The sequence below is a fragment of the Tympanuchus pallidicinctus genome, unplaced genomic scaffold (assembly GCF_026119805.1).
Source record: "Tympanuchus pallidicinctus isolate F22 unplaced genomic scaffold, pur_lepc_1.0 scaffold6, whole genome shotgun sequence".
In the NCBI taxonomy this organism is placed as follows: Eukaryota; Metazoa; Chordata; class Aves; order Galliformes; family Phasianidae; genus Tympanuchus; species Tympanuchus pallidicinctus.
Window position 1 is genome coordinate 30,296,820 of NW_026294780.1, and position 20,631 is coordinate 30,317,450.

General features: G+C 45.1%; 2 protein-coding genes across 19 annotated transcripts in view; both read left to right on the top strand.

Annotated features, from left to right (window-relative positions):
- Nucleotides 1–1,624, top strand: part of MYCBP2 (MYC binding protein 2) — a 210,416-nt gene extending 208,792 nt beyond the window's left edge. For all 16 annotated transcript variants that reach the window (XM_052705771.1, XM_052705772.1, XM_052705773.1 and 13 more), the window contains one exon: nt 787–1,624. In XM_052705771.1, coding sequence (XP_052561731.1) covers nt 787–902 — 116 coding nt within the window. In that variant the 3' untranslated portion in view covers nt 903–1,624. The remainder of the gene's footprint in view (nt 1–786) is intronic.
- A 10,784-nt stretch (nt 1,625–12,408) lies between these two features.
- Nucleotides 12,409–20,631, top strand: part of FBXL3 (F-box and leucine rich repeat protein 3) — a 51,707-nt gene continuing 43,484 nt past the window's right edge. Inside the window, exons 1-2 of one of the 3 annotated variants that reach the window (XM_052664379.1) lie at nt 12,409–12,647; nt 16,342–16,705. In XM_052664379.1, the coding sequence (XP_052520339.1) occupies nt 16,343–16,705 (363 nt within the window). In that variant the 5' untranslated portion in view covers nt 12,409–12,647; nt 16,342. Of the gene's footprint in view, nt 12,648–12,860; nt 12,982–16,341; nt 16,706–20,631 lie in introns of those variants that run through there. The other 2 variants (XM_052664381.1, XM_052664380.1) reach the window with 2 other exon arrangements.

Genomic DNA, 20,631 nt, shown 5'->3' on the forward strand with positions numbered 1-20,631 from the left:
AGTAAGTAATTAGTTCTAATGGATGTTCTTATTTCTCCTTGATGATAATTTTGAGGAATATCCTGAGATCAATCATACAAATTTTAAATTCTGTAAGTGCAGTAATGCTGGAATGTGTTTCCTCTATGGATGCCTTCATGCTTTTTTTATTAAGATACTTACATAAAAGAAGTAAGCAAAAAAGAGATGAGATGTCACTTTAACATTACTTCTGATTGCAGAGTACAACTCTTGCTCATACTTACTGGTTTCACTTCTAGATTGTGCAATTATTTTTTTCCACAGTATCGATTTAATGAAATTTGTTTCAGTTACTTCTTCCTGTAAACTTTTTGCCTTTCCTGTTTCTTTTAATTACATGGCAATTTGGTCTTTTCCCTTTAGATATGTACGTAGTGTGTGATGTAACTTGTAGAGAACTAGCAGTTCTTGATTGAAGTGAATGGCTGTATTTCTCTTTGCCTGTTAAACCTTTAGACTTCTTGCTTGAGTTTGTGCGAAAGCACCTTTCTATCTGCTGTTCCCTATGAATTGTAAGGAATGAATAATAAAGGCTAAGATATATTCATCTATATATAAGTAACGTATAGTACACAATATTTGTGGTAGGTGGTTGGCTGGACTCCATGATTTTGGAGGTCTTTTCCAGCCTTGGTGATACCATGATTCTATATTACTTTCACTTAATATGTTTTTGAAGATCATATGTTTGTTTCTACTGAGTCTGCAAGCACTGACCCTACCCCCCCTCCACCTCTTTTTCCCTCTCCCTTATATTCACTGTAGGTCCCAAAGGTAAACAACTTGAAGGAACCGAATGTCCACTTCATGTTGTCCATCCACCTACCGGTGAAGAATTTGCTCTGGGTTGTGGAGTTTGCAGAAATGCTCACACTTTTTAGACTTTTTAAAAACAAAACAAAACAAAACAAACAAACAAAAAAAAAAAAGCAGAGCAAAATAGGTGCCCTCATCCCTCAAATGTCCTAAAAATAAAGTCCAGATGGGATGAGGATGGGACCATTCCTTAACCCAGGTAAAAGGAACAATTTGCAGTGCAAGAAGGATGCCAAAACCATGTACATAATTCTTGCTGTGAGAAGTTGACATTTTTTTGAACCGAGACATCAAAACTTGTGAGGTGTTTGCATGTGGCCATTACAGTCATCGGCTAGGAAACATTGAACATTTACAAATAAATAATTGCTATTAAAGGATCTGTGTGTCTGTGGACTATGAATGATAATGGCTTTCAGGAGAAAGGAAAAAATGTTGATTATTGTATACTGACTTTTTGTAATCTTGTACAATTGTAACGCATCACAAGTGGGGATGGGAAAGAAGAATATTCTGGTTTATTTCCTAGACTGTTATTAAAAAAAAATTGTGTTAGGAAGACATAAATGTAACAAGTATCATGCTGTATATAAAGGTATCAATGTTTGTCCTGTATAAGAATTAAGTTACAGCAGCAGTTTCATTTAAACTTCTGGGTTATGTTTGAGCCTGAAATTTTAATGAAGTGCAATACTGAGTGTGCCTCATATCTCGCAGCTGTAAACACAATGGAATGTACATGTCAATAAAGCCACTGTACATTTTTATACAGTGAAAGTCTAACAAATGTGTAAGTCTTAATTTTCAGAACCGTTTTCTAAAACAAGGGATTTTTTCCTCATATTTATTTCAGAAGATTCTTCTAAAAGGAATGGGCAGTTCTAAGATGTGGTTCATTCCATCTCAGTGTGAGAGAGTTGCCACCTGAATAGCTCGGATGCAGATGACTAGCATGTGCATCTTTATAGTTAGGTGAAGTCATCACAACCACCTCTGCAGTCTAAAATAGAAACAGTGTTTTGAAGCCTGGATAACCCAGCCTTCAGCACCAGGCAGATTTTCTGGGAGGGTGACAGGACATGAAAAATATAAAAGGTTTATGTCTTTGAAGTGTTCTTCTGCCTTTGTTGGCTGGTAATGTCTTGCTGGCTTTGTTTCTTTTGTAAATACAACACCAGTTCTTTCTCTAGTCTTGTGTGAAAACACTTTCTGAGAGGTAAAAGGTAGACATTGTGCCCCGAGGTTTGACAGTCATTTTTAAATATTGCCAGATATTTTCAGAGAACCACTACGGACCTTAAGAAGACTGATTGTCTTTACTAGAAAACATACATTGATTACTCATTACTTGATAATCTTGTTTCTACAACCAATGAACTCCTGTTGAACAACCCGAGTCACTTCAGATTGGTAGATGAAGGCTGAAAGATGCAGAATGAAGTTCTTAAGGACTCCTCATTATACAAGAAATGTGCTTTGGGGTTATCAGAATTAATATAATTGTTGTTTCACAGGTGTTGCAATAAATTTGGGTGGGTTATACCAGTGATATCAAATCAGTGATTAGAATGCAATGAGAGGAATATGAAGGACAGAAGGTAGAAGTGTATTTATTATGACTGTCCCTGCCATACTGTTCAGATTAAACTTTCCCTTGCCCATACACAAACTCTCATGTCACTGTTTTCCTGCTCTTCACAAGGACTCTCAGGTTCTTATTTCTGTCCTCATCCACTATAGACAAGCCCTTTTTTTCCTTCCATTGCTTTCTGATGACTATTTCTCCATTTTAGGATTCTCTTCCTGTACACCAGTTAGGTTAACAGTGGATTTTTCAGCTTTTCCTCTCACTCCCTCTCCTTCCTTTCTAAGATGCCTCCATTATTCTCTACTCTGTGCCATGAAGTGACAGCACAAAAAGTAGTAGCCAGGACTACTGACAGGAAACAGAAGAGGGAGTCAGAAATTCAGGGCATTTGTGCTCAGTGGAAATTAACAGACCAGAAGAAAGAGAGCTCAGCTAGCCTTGTTCTTTCCAGAGCTGCAAGTTCTTCAAGAGGTGAACTTAAGATTATGCTGTACAGTTAGGTGAGCCTGCTGTGAGCAGACCCATCAGCCAGTTATTGGCTCTACCCAAAGAAGGAGTAAGCCCTGAGTATTTTCACTTCCCCAACTTAAAAACAACACAACATTGCCTTAGATGTGTGCACCACCTTTCCTCATCTTCCTTCACTTGGTCCCAGTCCCTCTGGTTTCCTTTGATGAGATAGAATATGAGGAAAAGTATCAAAATCGAATGTGGTGCAACCTATTATTATGCTGCCTTTTTATTAGCTGTTAGGAATTAGAACTGCTGGCCCCTCCCAATCTATTCTCAGTCAGTGTTTTCAGTGGACACTGCTCCAACCTATTGGGTGTGAGAATCTGGCAGGCCATGTGATTGCTGAGTAAGTTCTTGATACAGGTCCATGCAGCCTGGAATTGCACAATTATTACAGAGCAAACAAGTTGAGCATTTTTAGAAAATTTCCAAGTATAGCACAGCAGTTACACTTGAATTCCATTTTTGAGATTTTCAGCCTTCCATTTTAGAATAACAGTATAATTAATTTAAGAAAAAGATATTTCAGCTGGGAAAGGAATGACAAACAACATGCCACATTCAGTTTATACAGAGGTTTGGACTGAGTGAGGGACAGGCAGTGTTGAAATGTTTTCACCCAACACAACTGCCCCTCTTTGATTCCTTCTCCCAGGTACAAGGCATGGTCAGGTGTGAGGGGTAGGCTCTCAGGCAGAGCTCAGCTGCCACGCTGACATACAGACCGCTGGATGCTCCTCTCCTATGCAGTGCCAGACACGTCACCACCTCTCCCCCTTGCGCCAACCTCAGCTGCTGATTATAGCCAGATGTCAACGCAAGCCACTAATCAGCTCAGCACACAGTGAGGTGGCTGTGTACCTTCCCAGCAGTCTCACATGCTTTTCTGTCAGCTATTGTTCCACAGCCCATGCAATGGAAGCACTCAGCTCTTGTTTGCACACCGTGCTGCAGTTCTGCTGCAGCCAAGCTGAGTCCTCAGCTTGGCTTACACGTCATTTATTTAACTCACGGGTGTATTTACTTCCTCAGCACACACCAATTACAGTAAAAGTTAACTTGGCACAATTAACCAGTCACCATCAAGGCCCGATAGTCATAGTGCTGCTCCTGTAGTCAGCACAGAGGTGATCGTCCTTATGCTCAGCTCTGGTGAGGCTGCACCTCGAGTACTGTGTTCAGTTTTGGGCCCCTCACTACAAGAAAGACATTGAGGCCCTGGAGCATCTCCAGAGAAGGGCAGCAAAGCTGGTGAGGTGTCTGGAGCACAGCTCTTAGGAGTACTTTGAGTACTTTGGATGCAACTGTTTCTTCAGGGTTTGGTGACTGAAAACCTTATAAACAGAACTTGAAGTATTGTATTTTATTTTTCTACACAGACCCCATGAGTTAGCCATAAGTAAAAGCAGACAGTAAACAAGTGTAGCATTAGTGGGTCACTTATTCACAGTTCCAACAGCTAACATATGGTTTGTCCTGGCAACAGTGACTTTGCCAACCCAGCTCTGCTCCTACAGACCCACAGATGGCTGAGGGGCAAACCATGCTGTGAGAGCTCCATCCAGTTGGAGCTGCAATGGTGGAGGCCCCAGGACCCTGAGCTATACCTGCAGCCCATTACTGTTCTGTACTATTTGATGCCCCTGCACCAAACTGACTCCATTTTGCATGAACCCCTCATGAAGCTACCTGCTTGTAGTTTGGCTTCTATCACTGCAGCTACTTGCATGAACGAGCACCATCCTTCGGCATGGGAGGAAAATCACAGAATCATAGAATCACAAGGTTGGAAAGGACCTACAAGATCATTTAGTCCAACTGTCCTCCCACAAGCCATTAAACCATATCTCGTAGCTCCTCATCCAGACGCCTCTTGAACACTACCAGGGATGGCGACTCCATCACCTCCCTGGGCAGCCATTCCAGGGCCTGACTGCTCTCTGAGAGAAAAAGTTTTTCCTTATGTCTAATCTAAACTTCCTCTGGTACAACTTGCGGCCATTTCCTTGGGTCCTGTTTGTTGCTTGGGAGAAGAGGCTAAACCCCTCCTTCCTACAGGAGGCTGTAGAGTGCAATGAGGTCTCCTCTGAGCCTCCTCTTCTCCAGACTAAACAATCCCAGATCCCTCAGCCGCTCCTCATAAGACTTGTGTTCCAGACCTTACGCCAGTTTCACTGCCCTTCTCTGGACACGCACCAGGGCCTCATTGAAGGGTCTTTCTTGTAGCGCAGGGCCCAAAACTGAACACAGTACTCGAGGTGCAGCCTCACCAGTGCTGAAAACAGAGAACCAGTGCTCCTGCTGGCCACACTATTTCTAATGCAGGCCAGGATGCTGTTGGCCCTCTTGGCCACCTGGGCACACTGTCAGCTCATGTTCAGCTGAGCATCAACCAACACCCCCAGGTCTCTTTCCTCTTCACACTCATCAAGCCACTCACCCCCAAGCCTATAACGCTGCATGGGGTTGTTGTGGCCAAACTAAGGACCCGGCACTTGGCCTTGTTGAACCTCATTCCGTTCACCTCAGCCCAGCAACTCGGCTTATCCAGATCCCTCTGGAGGGCCTCCCTACCCAAGGTAGATCAAGGCCACCTCCCAACTTGGTGTCATCTGCAAACTTACTGAAGGTACACTCAATCCCCTCATCTAGGTCATCAGTAAAGACATTAAACAAGATGGGCCCCAGCACCAACCCATGGGGGACACCACTTGAACCAGGTCACCAGCTGGACTTAACTCCATTAACCACTACCTGCTGGGCATGGCCCTCTAGCCAGTTCCTTACCCAAAGAAAGGTATCACAGAATCACAGAATTGTAGGGGTTGGAAGGGACCTCCAGAGATGATGATCGAGTCCAACCCCCCTGCCAAAGCAGGTTCCCTACACCAGGTTGCAAGTAGGCATCCAGGCAGGTCTTGAACATCTCCAGAGAAGGAGACTCCACAACCTCCCTGGGCAGCCTGTTCCAGTGCTCCGTCACCCTCACTGTAAAGTTCTTGCACACATTTGTGCAGAACTTCCTATGCTGCAGTTTCCAGCCATTTCCCCTTGTCCTGTCTCCACTCACCACTGAAAACAGTCTGGCCTCGCCATTCTGCCCCCCACACCTTAGATATTTATAGACCTGGATCAGGTCCCCTCTCAGTCTCCTTTTCTCAAGGCTGAACAGATCCAGTTCACTCAGCCTTTCTTCATAAGAGAGATGCTCCAGGCCCTTCACCATCTTTGTGACCCTCCGCTGGACTCTTTCCAAGAGATCCCTGTCTTTTTTGTACTGGGGAGCCCAGAACTGGACGCAGTACTCCAGGTGAGGCCTTACCAGGGCAGAGTAGAGGGGGAGGATCACCTCCCTCGACCTGCTGGCCTCTTTTTAATGCATCCCAGAATGCCATTGGCCCTCTTGGCCACAAGGGCACACTGCTGGCTCATGGCCAACCTGTCGTCCACCAGGACACCAGGTCCCTCACTGCAGAGCTCCCCTCCAGCAGCTCATCCCCCAACCTGTACTGGTGCATGCAATTATTCCTCCCCAGATGCAAGACTCTACACTTGCTTTTGTTAAACCTCATCCATTTTTTTTCTGCCCAGCTCTCCAGCCTGTCCAGGTCTCGCTGAATGGTGGCACAGCCTTCAGGCGTGTCAGCCAATCCTCCCAACTTTGTATCATCAGCAAACTTGTTGAAGGTGGCCATTATCTCCTCATCAAGGTCATTGATGAAGATGTTGAACAAGACCGGACCTAGCACCGACCCCTGAGGAACACCGCTGGTTACAGGCCTCCAGCCAGACTCTGCACCATCAACGACGACCCTCTGCACTCTGCCAGTCAGCCAGTTTTCAACCCACCTCACTGTCCACTTATCTATCCCACACTTCCTCAGCTTTGTTATAAGGATGTCATATACCTGTCCAGGCCACAGGCATCCAGTTTCCCCAGGAGAATACTGTGACAGACTGTGTCAAAGGCTTTGCTGAAATCTAGGCAGACTACGTCAACAGCCTTTCCCTTGTCTTCCCATCTGGTTACCCAGCTCCCAGTTGTAGAAGGAGAAGGAGGTTGCTGCCTGAGGGTTGGACTCAGTCATTTCAGCATCCTTAGCCCACAGGAGCTCTCAGCATCTACTGTTTCCACCTTCCCTTCTGAAGGTTCATTTCTGAGTCAGCACACTGTGCCTTTGTGCCCGCCCGCTCATGCAGTTTATCCTTTCTGCTTAGTCAGCTGCCCCATAAAGGAGTTCCACTCCACAAAGCCACATTCCTGGCTCTCTCCAGCATTACCCTCCCCAACTTGCCAGCCTTTGCAAGAAGGAAGGTAGGCACCAAACACACTGCAATGCAAACAATGCTTACCCCATAATGGGGAGATGCCTGGATGCCTGCAGATTCAGATGGTTCACTGTGATGGGCAGGGTACAGTCCACCAGTAGTAATACGCCAACTTAGTAATTCCTAACAGGCTTAGAAACATGACTGGTGAACCTGAATGACAGCCCTTTAAAAGTACTTGCTCAGAGGCAGGTTTTGTCAATGGACTCTGTCAAGGAGCAGCAAAACCAGCAACCTGCATTAGGATGTCCATGCAGGAGCCAAGGTACCCTCTTTCACTGCCTAGTTACCAAGGCATTCGATCCTAACACAAACGCCAGCCCTCTCTTAGCAATGAACCTGTTTGGGATTTTCATTTCACAATTGCTATCTTGCTAATCTAATTAATTCCTCACCTGCTGTCAGAGACAGCTAAACTGTTTTTCAACAAGACCCACAGGACAGAAAATTGCTGTAAAACACAAAGCTCCTCTACTGGTAGCATGTCAGGTCAGCCTGACCTGGCACTATCCCTTTGCAGAAGAAGCCTCAAGTACTGTTCTCAGCTGGTGATCCATGGCCTGTGCCATGGAAATGCTCACCTCCCATGTGTTGTCACTGGCACAGCTCACCACACTCAGCCCATCTGTACTGAACTCCTGCTCAAAGCAAGGCTGAGATGTTACTGCATCAGAAATGAAGATTTTATTATGTAATCCTACAAAACATGGAATAGTGATACAGATTTTCCTGATGAAGAAGCCACTAGAGTTATCCAGCTGGAAAAAAATCACTATAGACTCTAGCAACAGATGTATCCAGACAAGGAGTTCTGAGAAACCTTTTACAGCAATTCACCCCAGCTCTTACTGCAGTACAGGCATCAATACCAAGAAATGAACCTGCTGCAGGCAACACTCCATCCTGCTGTCACTCATCCTTAGTTCTATCTATCTTCTTTTTCTGGGCCCATGAGCAGCATCAGAAGGTCCTGTGTGCAAGACTTAGGTTGAGACCCTCTGTTTTAAGGACCATTTCAGCTGCAGCTGGCTCCTTTTTTTAAAAGGGTGAGTTTCAGCTCCTGTTCTATTTGGCTTTTTGTGTGTGTGACAGATGCTGTGTACATATTTTGACAGTCTCTAGTACTGTATTCTAGCAGTGTAAATGCTTCCTGCCTCCTAGAAAACCTTTCCTGTATGGACATACTGAAATAAAAAGGGAAGCTTCTCTAATGATATCCATCAATGGAAAACATTTGGCATAAATGAAAAACAAGCTTGTCTTTGCTGTATTTTTCAGTAGTCTATCGAGGAATAAAGTGGTCATGAGTAATTCAGACCAGGTGTGCCAGCCATATCCCACAAGTCTCCCCATGTTTTCCACAACTTGTATCTTCATTAAATTGGAATGGGCTACCTATGTCCTTCTTGCAAGCCTCACATAGTACCCTCATAATAGTTGGATTTGGTCTACTTAATTCTTATTTAACTCTCTTACAACTCAATTTTTTTCACATCTGCATTTTTTTTTCCTAGCCAGACACAACTCATAGAATCATAGAATCACCAAGATTGGAAAAGACCTCCAAGATCATCCAGTGCAATCATCCACCCATCACCAGTATTCCCCCACTAAACCATGTCCCTCATCACAAAATCTCTATGTTCCTTGAACACCTCCAAGATCGGGGACTCCACCACCAGCCGGAGCAGCCCATTCCACTGTCTCAGAAAAGCAGCATTTCCTAAAGTCTGGCCTGAATCTCCCCTGGCACAACTTGAGACCATTCACTTCAGTCCTATCACTGATTACACAAAGAAAGAGGCCAATCCCCACCTCACCACAACCACCCTTCTGGAAGTTGTAGAGAACAATGAGGTCTCCCTGAGCGTCCTCTTCTCCAGAACAATCCCAGCTCCTTCAGCCACTCCTTAGAAGACCTGTGCTGCAAAACCCTCGCCAGTTTCGTTGCCCTTCTCAGAACGTGCTCCTGGGCCTCAGTGCCATTCTTGTAGCGAGGGGCCCAAAACTGAACACAGTACTTGAAGTGCAGCCTCACCAGAGCTGAGTACAGAGGCATGATTACCTCTCTGCTCCTGCTGGCCACACTATTTCTAATGCAGGCCAGGATGCCATTGGCCCTCTTGGCCACCTGGGCACACTGCTCATCATATCCGGCTAACCATTTACCAATACGCACAGATCAGTTTCCTCTACACAGTCTTCCAGCCACTCTGCCCCAAGCCTGTAGTGTTGCTGGGGATTGCTGTGGCCAAACTCAAGACCTATTGCTTGGGCTTGTTGAACCTTATGTCATTGGGTTCAGCCCAGTGATCTAGTCCGTCCAGATTCAGCTGCAGTGTCTTCCTACCGCCAGGCAGATCAACACTCCCTGCCAACTTGGTGTCACCTGCAATCTTACTAAGGGTGCAGTCAATGCCCTCAGTCAGGTCATCAATAAAGATACTGAAGAGGACAGGCCCCAGCACTGACTTCTGTGGAGCACCACTCGTGGCTGGTTGCCAGCTGGATTTAACTCCATTCTCTACCGCTCTCTTGCCCCTGCCCTCCAGCCAGTTCTTACTTAGCCAAGAATGTACCTGTCTATGCCATGGGCTGTCAGCTTCTGCAGGTGAATACTGTGCGAGACAGTGTCAAGAGTTTTGCTGAGGTCTACGTGGACTACATGAACATCCTTTCCCTTGTCCACCAGATGTGTCACTAGATCATAGATGGAGATGAGGTTGGTCATGCAGGACCTGCCCTTCGTGAACCCGTGCTGGCTAGGTGTGATCGCCTAGTTGTCCCGCGCATGCCGCATGATCCAGTTGGTTGAGGTTGGCAGAGAAAGGTGCTACCTCAGAATCCAAGAGCTCTGTAAACATGTATTTGCCAGCCTTGAGGTGCTCATCAGGTGCCATAAGAAGATGCCTGCACCACCAGCTGCTCTTAGGTTTTCTTTTACTCAATCCTGGCAAGCTCCCCTATCCTTATGCCTTGCTAGCGGTCACTACAGGCACTGTTTGTCGTGCTTTCCACCATATCCTGCACCTGAATTGGCTCCATGCAGAGCTGCAGCTGCTGTTCACACTGATTCTGGCTGCTACACCACCAACTAGTGTGATGCACAGATTCCTTCTGCACAAGTTCCCTTCTCCTCCTACACACAGTGTGCCTAAAACAAACACAAGCAATTACAGAAAAGGAAATAAGGGCACAGGAATTGGAGCTTTCAATTCTGAGAATCAGGAAGTAAAATAAAACTGCAAAGCAGTGCAATAAATCTCCCTCAGTATGTCATCATACCTATACACAGTGTATTATGGGTTATAAAATAATGTTATCTCAAAACACTGAAATAGCAGCCCTGTTACATCTCCTGAGTCTTCTATACAGACTCCCCAAAATATTTTTTTTTCCAAAAGACATTTCACTCACTTTTTAAAAGACATTTTCTGCAGAACCAGAACTTCATCACAGCAGTCACATAGCTATTATATAGCACATAGCTATTACAAGCATAACTGAGTTGCTCATTAATTCTAAAGGAGATAACTCAGCTCTCAACCCAGTTTTCCTGAAAAGCTGAAAGCTAGACACCAAGACTTAGACAAATACACATAGAATCATAATAGCTGAGCTACAGTAAACCTTTCAGGACATCTTGAGTTTGAGACAAATGATTATTCTATTATATAATTTCAATATTAAAATGATTGTTTGTCATGGGAAAGAATTGCTGTTTGTATACAAGTAATTTTTCTCTCACCAATAATATCAAGGAACTAGATCAAAAGTAACAGAAACAAACCAAACAATCAAGCTTATCTTTAACAGCCTTCATGTAAGCAAAGCTGGAGATATGTTTTTATGTGAGCTGTTTCGTGAGGAACTGAGAGACACTGACATCTCAGAGATCACTGAGGAACTGCTACTCTGTGTCAACACCACTTCAAGAGGGGGAAATCATTGGCCCACAACCAACTATTTATAAGAAATCTCTGATGGAAATCAGGAGTGGAAACAATTTCACAATTCTGTATGTTTTGGCAATCTCAACTTTAAAAATTTCAGCCACTTAAAAGACTGAATACTGTGCTGTATGCAATGCAACAGCAGGGGAAACACACCAACATTCACAGCCAAGGAGGACTGTCATCACTTTACATCACTTTATCTTCTTGGCAGTACCCCAAGACCTTCACTCTGAGAGCTACTGGGCTCACTGATATTTGCTTCACAGAATTGCAGGGGTCGAAAGAGACCTCTGGAGATCACTGAGTCCAATCTGCTGCTGAAGCAGGTGCCCAGGTTATAAAGGAAAGCGTCCAGGTGAGTTTTGAATATCTCCAGAGGAGGAGACTCTACAACATCCCTGGGCAGCCTTATCCAGTGCCAGGTCATCCTCAAAGCAAAGTCGTTCTCCTTCACATTCAGATGGAATCTCCTGTGTTCCAGTTCTTACTTGCTGCCCCTTGTTCTGTTGCTGGGCATCATTGAAAAGAGCCTGTCTCTACCCACTTGACTCTCACACTTCAGATATTTATAACCACTGATAAGATTACCCCTCAGTCTTTTTTCACCAGGCTGAACAGGCCCAGATCTCTCAGTCTTTCCTCGTAAGGGAGATGCTTCACGCCCCTGATCATCTTTGTGGCCCTCTGCTGCACTCTGTAGAAGTTCCCTGTCTTTCTTGAACTGCAGAATCCAGAGCTGGACAGAGTACTCCAGATGTGGTCCCTCCAGGGCAGATTAGAGGGGGAAAATCACCTCCCTCGGCCTGCTGGCCATGCTCTTTAATGATATCTCTTGGGCACAAGGGCACACTGCTGACTCACAGCCAACCTGCTGTCCACCCGAACACCCAGATCCTTCTCCACAGAGTTCTTTTCCAACAGCTCAGCCTCCTCCACCATATTAATCCCAAAGGCTAGCCTGACATCGGGCTTTCAAATAACAGACAGATTCGGGTTCGGGAAGACCCAGCTCCTCCACAGCACTGCCCTCGCTAACTTCTCTGCACTTCCCTCCTCCATCCCCTGCCCGCAGAGCGCGTACACCCACGCCCCTAACGGCTGCAGGCGACCGTTGGGGCGGCCATTACAGGCAGCCCCGCCCCCCGGCGCCTGGGGGCGGGAGGGGGCGCGGCACTACGCAGTCCCCTGCCGCCATTTTGGTTGGGCTTGCGTCGCTTCCGCTGCCGCGAAGTAAACAGAGAGAGAAAAGGGGGAGTGCAGCGGAGAGAAAAGGGGGGACGAGGCGAGCCGAGCGCAGTGGGACGTGCCGCCGCGCGAAGAAGGCGTCGGTGGTCGGCTGCGGTGGAGGGGCTCATGTGGCCGGAGTGGAGGCGGCGGCGCGGTCCGAGCCCCGGTTGATGCGAGGCGCAGCAGGGAGCCGCCAGGTGAGCGGCTCTGGGAGGGTGGCCCGGCCCAGAGGAACCCGTGGCAGTGGCGGCGCCGGGTGCTGTGGGTGCTGAGGCAGCTGGGGCTGCCTCACAGCCTCCTTGGGATAGAGAGGAGCAACCGGAGCCGTGCACGGCTTTTAGTGGTGTCTGTTTGTTTGTTTTTGTTTTTTAATTACTGCCGTTGTTTTCTGTCCGCACGTTGCTCAGCGTTTCCGACGGCGTTGGGCTTGTGCTGTGCTCCTCCTGCCCGTCGGTAGCTGTCAGACTCGAAAGCAGGCTGCTATGACGGGTTGAGGTTTGTCTGGAGAGCCTCGAGGAGTCGTGCATCTGGGTATTGTACCTCTGTAGATTGATAGCTTGGTTGTTTTTCTGTTATTCTGTTTGTTTTCCTGCTTCTGTCGACAACTTTGCTTTAAAATTTGTGATGGTTACAGTAGAAGATTAGGAAAACAGGTCGAGTGTGCATCCTGGGAGTGAGCTGAAAGGAAGAGTGATGGCTCGTGTGTTGAAGGAAGTGTTAAACCAATGCTGACTGAAAAGCAGCATGTTACAAATGCTGATAATTAGTACAGGCAATTAGTGTACAGGGGCACGCCCATGTGAAATCTTGCATCTGTACTTTCCTTACTGAACTCAGATATTTCTCTTGGCCTTGGAATCAAAATTCAGCCAATTCTTTGAACTACTGGATGTGTAAATGAAAGGAAACGTAGCTGCCAGTTTCATTTTCCTGTTCTTGCAATAGTTTTGCAGAAAGGCTTACTTTCCTAATTGACTTTTTTGGTTTGTATACAGCGTTAGAGAAAAATGCATTGGAATGGGTTGCCCAGAGAGATGTCCTTGGAGGCATCCAAGATCAGGCTGGATGGGTCTCTGAGCAGTGTGCTCTAGCTGTAGGTGTCCCTGTTCACTGCAGGGGAGTTGGACTAGCTGATCTTCAAAGGCTCTCTCCAGCACAAGTTCCCCCTCTATGTTCTGTGGTTCTTTTATGTACAGGAGCATCTGAAATGTCAGTAACAAGAAAGTTGTCTGGAAACGTGTCTTTCCATCCCCTACTTGTTAACCATGCACTTAGAACACATGGCATTGTGTCGTCTTGGAAGGTTGTAACCTGAATTGGATCATCAGTACAGCTCTAGGATGACCATGTTGTCTCCTTCCTTTTTGACTGTCTTTTCATGGAGTACCCTGCAGCTTATTGAGTGTGTTTTGAGCTATAGCCAGTGTATATTAACTACTTAGAACTCATCCAGGCTGGTCTGTGTGCTCTAAGGTGCAGCTTGCTAGTTGATTGGTGCTTTTAGCAGTCACATCCTGGAGTTCTTTCCAAGTGGAAAACATTCACACAGTTCTGATGGAAGGAGTTAATTCCTGGTCAGTTCTCTGGAGAAGTGCCAGATGTACTGCTTGTGTCTTTGAAAAGATGACTTAGTAAAAATTGTACCTGCACAATGGTATTTCCCCCCTCTATGTGTGACGGGGGAATAAATCCAGAATTTGACCCTCTGAAGCTATGCGTAGAAGTAGTGTGCTGACTAGAAAACGTGTGTGTGTGTATTAGCTTATCTTCAAAAGCCAAGGCGCTCTGTAATAGATGTGGAGAGCTGTGTCAAATATTCACCTTCTGTAGTTATTACAGATGAACATGAAATGGATTTAGAAAGATTTAAAGGCATCAAGCATGCTGCCTCAAATTTAGCACCTGAATAACTTGTTTATGGTAGTTGCTCATTAGAATGTAGTTGTTTTGAGTTTATCTTCAATGTGATGTTTGAAGTAGTATTGCATTTTAGGCTAGTTTATTGCAGATAACACTTTTCTGCTATGGTTAGTGTTTACTGTAAACATTAGCATGATGGATCTCCTGTGAGTTTACTAGCCTAATTAGCAAGTTGCTTAAATATTTCACCTATTTTCAGTAGCAAAATAGGGTTACTTCATCTTTCTGTTAGCTGAAGATGATAGGTTGCTATATTCAGTTTTCCTGCATACCAGTATGTGCAAGTGAAGGTAGCAGCTCAGCAACAGAGCTCTTTCTTAGGAGAGCTTGTTTCACCGCAGCAGCAATGTTTGGCATGGGCTTATAGCCATGAGCTGTGGATCACGGTAAGTAGTTCTCAGCAAGTGAGAGGAGACTTTTGCTCTCCTGTGATCTTGTGATTGCCGCCAGTGCTAGTAGGATTAGAGAACCAGGAGACTAGTGGTGTTCATCAGTCTTTGATGACTGTGTTCAGCTTTGAGCACAACATTTTATTTCCAGACCTCAACTAGTAGGTTGCTATTATCTTGTGAGTAGGAGGTGCTATTTAGGTGTTTCATGGGTACTCGAGGAGATGCCCACTTTGGGAAAACAATCCATGATGTGCTGGATGTTAAAACTTTTTTTTTTTTCCTCTTTAAAAGACTTCTAGACTTTTGCTTGGTTGCTGTTCATGGCATAGAAAGTTAATCGTCTAGATAACAAGTGAACTGGACAGGCATCCGTTAAACTTCATTTGAAATTCCATGCCTTAGGGAGCCATGCAGAAAATAAACTGGGGAAGTTGGCTGGGGGGGCTGCTGTTACTTAGGGTGTGGCTGGGCATAGGTCAGTGAGTGGCAAGTAATTGTGTTTTGCGTCATATCTTACTTCTTACTTCTCCTTTCCCTCTTTCTTATTAAGTTGTCCTTATTTCAGTGTATGAATTCTTGTACTTTTACTTTGTTCCATCCCTAGAGTTCTCCCCCTCATCCTGTCGAGAGAACACATGGATCAAAACCTGATACTGAATTTCAGATGTACATATGTGTGATGTGTTTCACATGTGGTGGTTTTTTCATCTGTAGTATGTAACATAAGGTATCAGTAGTACAAGTGGGTGATGAAGTACGTGCTACTGAGAATGGAGTAACCTTTGGATTCAGACTTGTTGAATTTAATATAATTCAGAAGAAAGTTTACTGATTCCTCTCATCTCCTGTTCTGGGGAGAGGCAGAGGGAGTGCTGAGCCTCTCAGATTTTTATTGGTAATCTTTCACAAAGATTACATTTAAAAGATTACATGAAAACATTTTCTTTTTTTTTTTTTTTTTTTTTTTTTTTTTTTGGATGACATGTTTTTAAGGGTATTGGTTTAAGACTAACATGCTGAAATAACATCTTTTGCTTAAAGAAATTAATCCTACTTGAGAATAAAAGCAGATCAGATGCATCTGCAAGCATTAATACATTGCTTTTAAAAAATTTCTTAATACTTCAGTTTGAACTTTTGTCCTACAAGTTCAGATGGTGTTGTTTCTGGTGTGTGTGTGGGGGGGAGCACTGAATGAGTGTTCAGAATATTGTTTGGAAGAACACTGATGAGAAAGTAAACTAATAATCGGCAAACTTAGTGGAACAAGTTAGGTTTAGAGTATTCTCAGATAAGAGGAATACTGAGAGTTGCTGTTGTGTGTGGATTGGCTGTGGTAATGGTTATAGAAGTAACATTAAAGTTATTTATTTTGGTGGTAATAAGACATTTAGATTGCTATTTCACACTTACTGCTACTTGATGGTTTTATTTCCTTTCTGTAGCAAAACAGACCTCTGGAAAAATGTGGTTGCAGAAAACATGCATCTTTTTGTCCATGGTTTTCTATAAACATTAGGCTTATTTGAGCTCTGTTACATTTACACAGTTCATGGAAAATGTGTTCTTATCTTTGTAGAATGAAACGAGGAAGGAAGACTAATGAGGCCAACAGCAGTTCATCTGAAGAGACAGCTGAAAAAGAATCCAAGAGGCACAAGAGCATAGATGACAAAGCCACAGTTGTACAGAGTCCTGACTGGGGTAACCTGCTCCAAGACATTATCCTGCAGGTATTTCAGTACTTGCCCCTTTTGGATCGTGCTCATGCATCACAGGTCTGCCGAAGCTGGAACCAGGTGTTTCATATGCCTGATCTCTGGAGGTGTTTTGAGTTTGAACTCAATCAACCGGCTACATCTTACTTGAGGGCTACACATCCTGAACTGATCAAGCAAATAATAAAGAGGCATTCCAATCACTTGCAGTATGTAAGCTTCAAGGTAAGGCATTTTATAGATTTTTCTTATAATTACTTTCTAAAAATTAATGCAAGTTAGATTTTGTTCCTTTTTTTTTTTTTTTTTTTTTTTTTTTACTTAATTCCTAAAAACATTCATAATAATTTCTGATACTTGAGATAGTTTTGGTGGCTTATCTAATTTAATATTTCTCATGCTTTAATATTTATATCAGTAATTGACATAGTTATGACGTGGTCTTTGTTATTAAGATCCTCAGTTATTAAAGAGAGAATGTGGCAGTTCTCAGTCTGGAAGACTTGGTTTTCAGGTTCAGTATACTGGATAGCAATAAAGGCTTCTTTGAGTGTTAGTAGCAGTAAGAAGGCCAGGAAAAATGTTGGCATGCTGCTGGATGAGATGTCAGTGTCCTAGTAATGGAGGACATTAAGAAGGTATTAGTAATGACTGAAGCAAAGAAGGCATTCAGTAACTCTTAAGACTGCCCCTCAGGAATCCCAGATGCTAGAGGTAAGAGAGAGAGTCTGAGGAAGGAAAAACTTGGTTGGGGAGCTATTCAGAGATCGCTTAGGCAAATTCAACACATGCAAATTCATGAGCCGTTATAGGATCATGGAATAATTAAGATTGGAAAAGATGTTTAAGATCATCTAGTCTGACTGTCTGCCTACCACCAGATTGCCCACTGTGCCAGGTCTCTAAGTACTTCATCTGCCCTTTTCTTAAACACATCCAGCAACGGCAACACCACTGCTTCCCTGGGTGACCTGTTCACTGCCTAGCCACTCCTTTGGAGAAGAAATTATTCTGGATATCCAGTCTGAACTTCCACTGGTGCAACATGAGGCCATTCCCTCTTACTTTGCCACGAATTACCTGAGGGAAGAGGCTGACCCCCACCTCACCACAGCCTCCTTTCAGGTAGTTGTAGGGAGTGATAGACAAGTGATAGTATAGAGTGAGCCTCCTCTTCTCCAAACTAGACCAGTCAGAGGATGTACCCATGAGTGCTGAGTCAGAGCTGGTAGAAGAGTTTGCTAAGCTGCTCTCTGTCATCCATGGAAGGTCATGGAGAATAGGAGAGGTTCTGGAGGAAAGCCTGTGTCATTCCAGCCTTCAAAAGAGCAAGGAGGACCTAGGAAACTACAGACGAATCAGCTTCATGTCCATCCCTAGAAAGGTGATGGTACATTTTATTCTGGATGTTATGTCGCCAAGCAAGGGAAAGAAAGGATGGTTATCAGGAGGTAGTCAATGCAGATTCACCAAGAGGAGACTGCCCTTGACTAATCTGGTAACTTTCTTTGATGTCTTGACCAGCTGGGTAGATGACGGGACAGCAATGGATGTTGTGTACTTTGACTTCAGCAAAGCTTTTGACACTGTGTAACGTCCTTGTAGGTAAGCTTAGGCAGTGTGGGGTAGATAAGTGGGCAGTGAGGTGAATTGTGAACTGGCTGACTCAGAGAGCTCAGAGAGTTGTAATCAGTGGTGCAGAGTCTGTCGGAAGCCTGTGATCTAGTGATCCCTAAGGGTAGGTAATGTATCCAGTCTTGTTCAACAAATTCATTAGTGACCTGAATGAAGGGATAGAGTGCACCCTCAGCAAATCTGGGAGGACTGGCTGGCACACCAAAAGGCTGTACTGCCATTGAACAGGGCCTGCTCTGACTGGAGAGTTGGGCAAAGAAGAATCTTACGAAGTTCAACAAGGGCAAGCGTAGAGTCTTGCATATAACCAGATACAACCATACAGGCTGCTGGCTGAGCTGCTGCGAGTAGCTCTGCAGAGAAGGACCTGAATATCCTGGTGGACAACAGTTTGACCATGAGCCAGCAATGTGCACTTGTGACCAAGAAGGCCAATGGTATCTTGACGTATATTAGAAGGAAGATGGCTGGCAGGTTGAGGGAGGTAATTCTCCCCCTCCTCCCTGTTCTGGTGAGGCCAAATCTGGAGTACTGTGTCCAGCTCTGGATTCTGCAGTTCAAGAAAGACAGGGAATCTTCTACAGAGTGCAGCAGAGGGCCACAAAGATGATCAGGGGCGTGAAGCATCTCCTTATGGGGAAGAACTGAGTGACCTGGGACTGTTCAGCCTGGTGAAAAAAGACTGAGGGGTAATCTTATCAGTGGTTATAAATATCTGAAGTGTGGGAGTCAAGTGGGTAGAGACAGGCTCTTTTCAATGATGCCCAGCAACAGAAGAAGGGACAAGCAAGCAAGAACTGGAACACAGGAGATTCCATCTCAACGTAAAGAAGAACAGCTTTGCTTTGAGGATGACCTGGCACTGGATAAGGCTGCCCAGAGATATTGTAGAGTCTCCTTCTCTGGAAATATTCAGAACCTGCCTGGATGCATCATTGTGCAGGCAACCAGGGTACCTCTGTCCCATTGTATGTACTGCAGCTGCTTGATTTGGTATCATACGTAAGCTGGCTATCACAAGGCTTGCAGATGATTTAGGCTTTTCATCTTCACAGAATCACCAAGGTTGGAAAAGATGTTCAAGATCATCCAGTCCAATCATCCACCCATCACCAATAATTCTCACTAAGCCATGTCACTCAACATCCAAACATTCCTTGAATGCCTCCGTGATCAGTGACTCCACCACTCCCTGGGTAGCCTATTCCAATGCCTGACCACTCTCTCAGAAAAATACTATTTCCTAACATCCAGCCTAAATTTCCCTTAGTGCAGTTTGAAGCCATTCTCCCTAGTTCTATCACTAGTTACACAAGAGAAGAGGCTGGCCCCCAACTTGCTACAACCTCCCTTCAGGTAGAGAGCAATAAGGTCTCCCCTAAGCCTCCTCCAGACTGAACAAGCTCCTTCAGCTGTCCCTCATAAGGCCACTGCACCAGACCTCTCGCCAGTTTCGTTGCCCTTCTTTGAACCCGCTCCAGGGCCTCAATAATTTCTTGCAGTGAGGGGCCCAAAATTGGACACAGTACTTGAGGTGTGACCATACTAGTGCTGAGTACAGGGGGATGATCACCTCTCTGCTCCTGCTAGGCACACTATTCCTAATGCAAGCCAGGATGCCGTTGGCCTTCTTGGCCACCTGGGCACACTGCTCATCATATCTGGCCAACCATTGACCAGTACTCACAGATTAGTTTCCTCTGCACAGTCTTCCAGCCACTCTGCCCCAAGCCTGTAGGGTTGCTGTGGCCAAACTCAGGACCTATTGCTTGGACTTGTTGAACCTTATGTCACTGGCCTCAGCCCAGTGATCCAGTCCATCCAGATTCAGCTGCAGTGTCTTCCTACCCCCAGGCAAATCAACACTCCCTGCCAACTTGGTGTCACCTGCAGTCTTACTAAGGGTGCAGTCAATGCCCTCAGTCAGGTCATCAATAAAGATACTGAAGAGGACAGGCCCCAGCACTGACTTCTGTGGAGCACCACTCGTGGCTGGTTGCCAGCTGGATTTAACTCCATTCTCTACCGTTCTCTTGCCCCTGCCCTCCAGCCAGTTCTTACTTAGCCAAGAATGTACCTGTCTATGCCATGGGCTGTCAGCTTCTGCAGGTGAATACTGTGCGAGACAGTGTCAAAAGTTTTGCTGAGGTCTACGTGGACTACATGAACAGCCTTTCCCTTGTCCACCAGATGTGTCACTAGATCATAGATGGAGATGAGGTTGGTCATGCAGGACCTGCCCTTCGTGAACCCGTGCTGGCTAGGTGTGATCGCCCAGTTGTCCCGCACATGCTGCATGATCCAGTTGGTTGAGGTTGGCAGAGAAAGGTGCGAAGGGCAAAGAAGGTTGAGGGCAAAGTCAAGTGTGTACAAACTCTGGAAACAAGAGCGTATCTCCTGGGAAGAATACAGGGAAGCCGTCAGGACTTGCAGACATGGGATCCGGAAAGCCAAGCGCAGGCAGAACTGAACTTGTCAAGGGATGTGAAAAACAATAGGAAGACTTTCTACAGGTA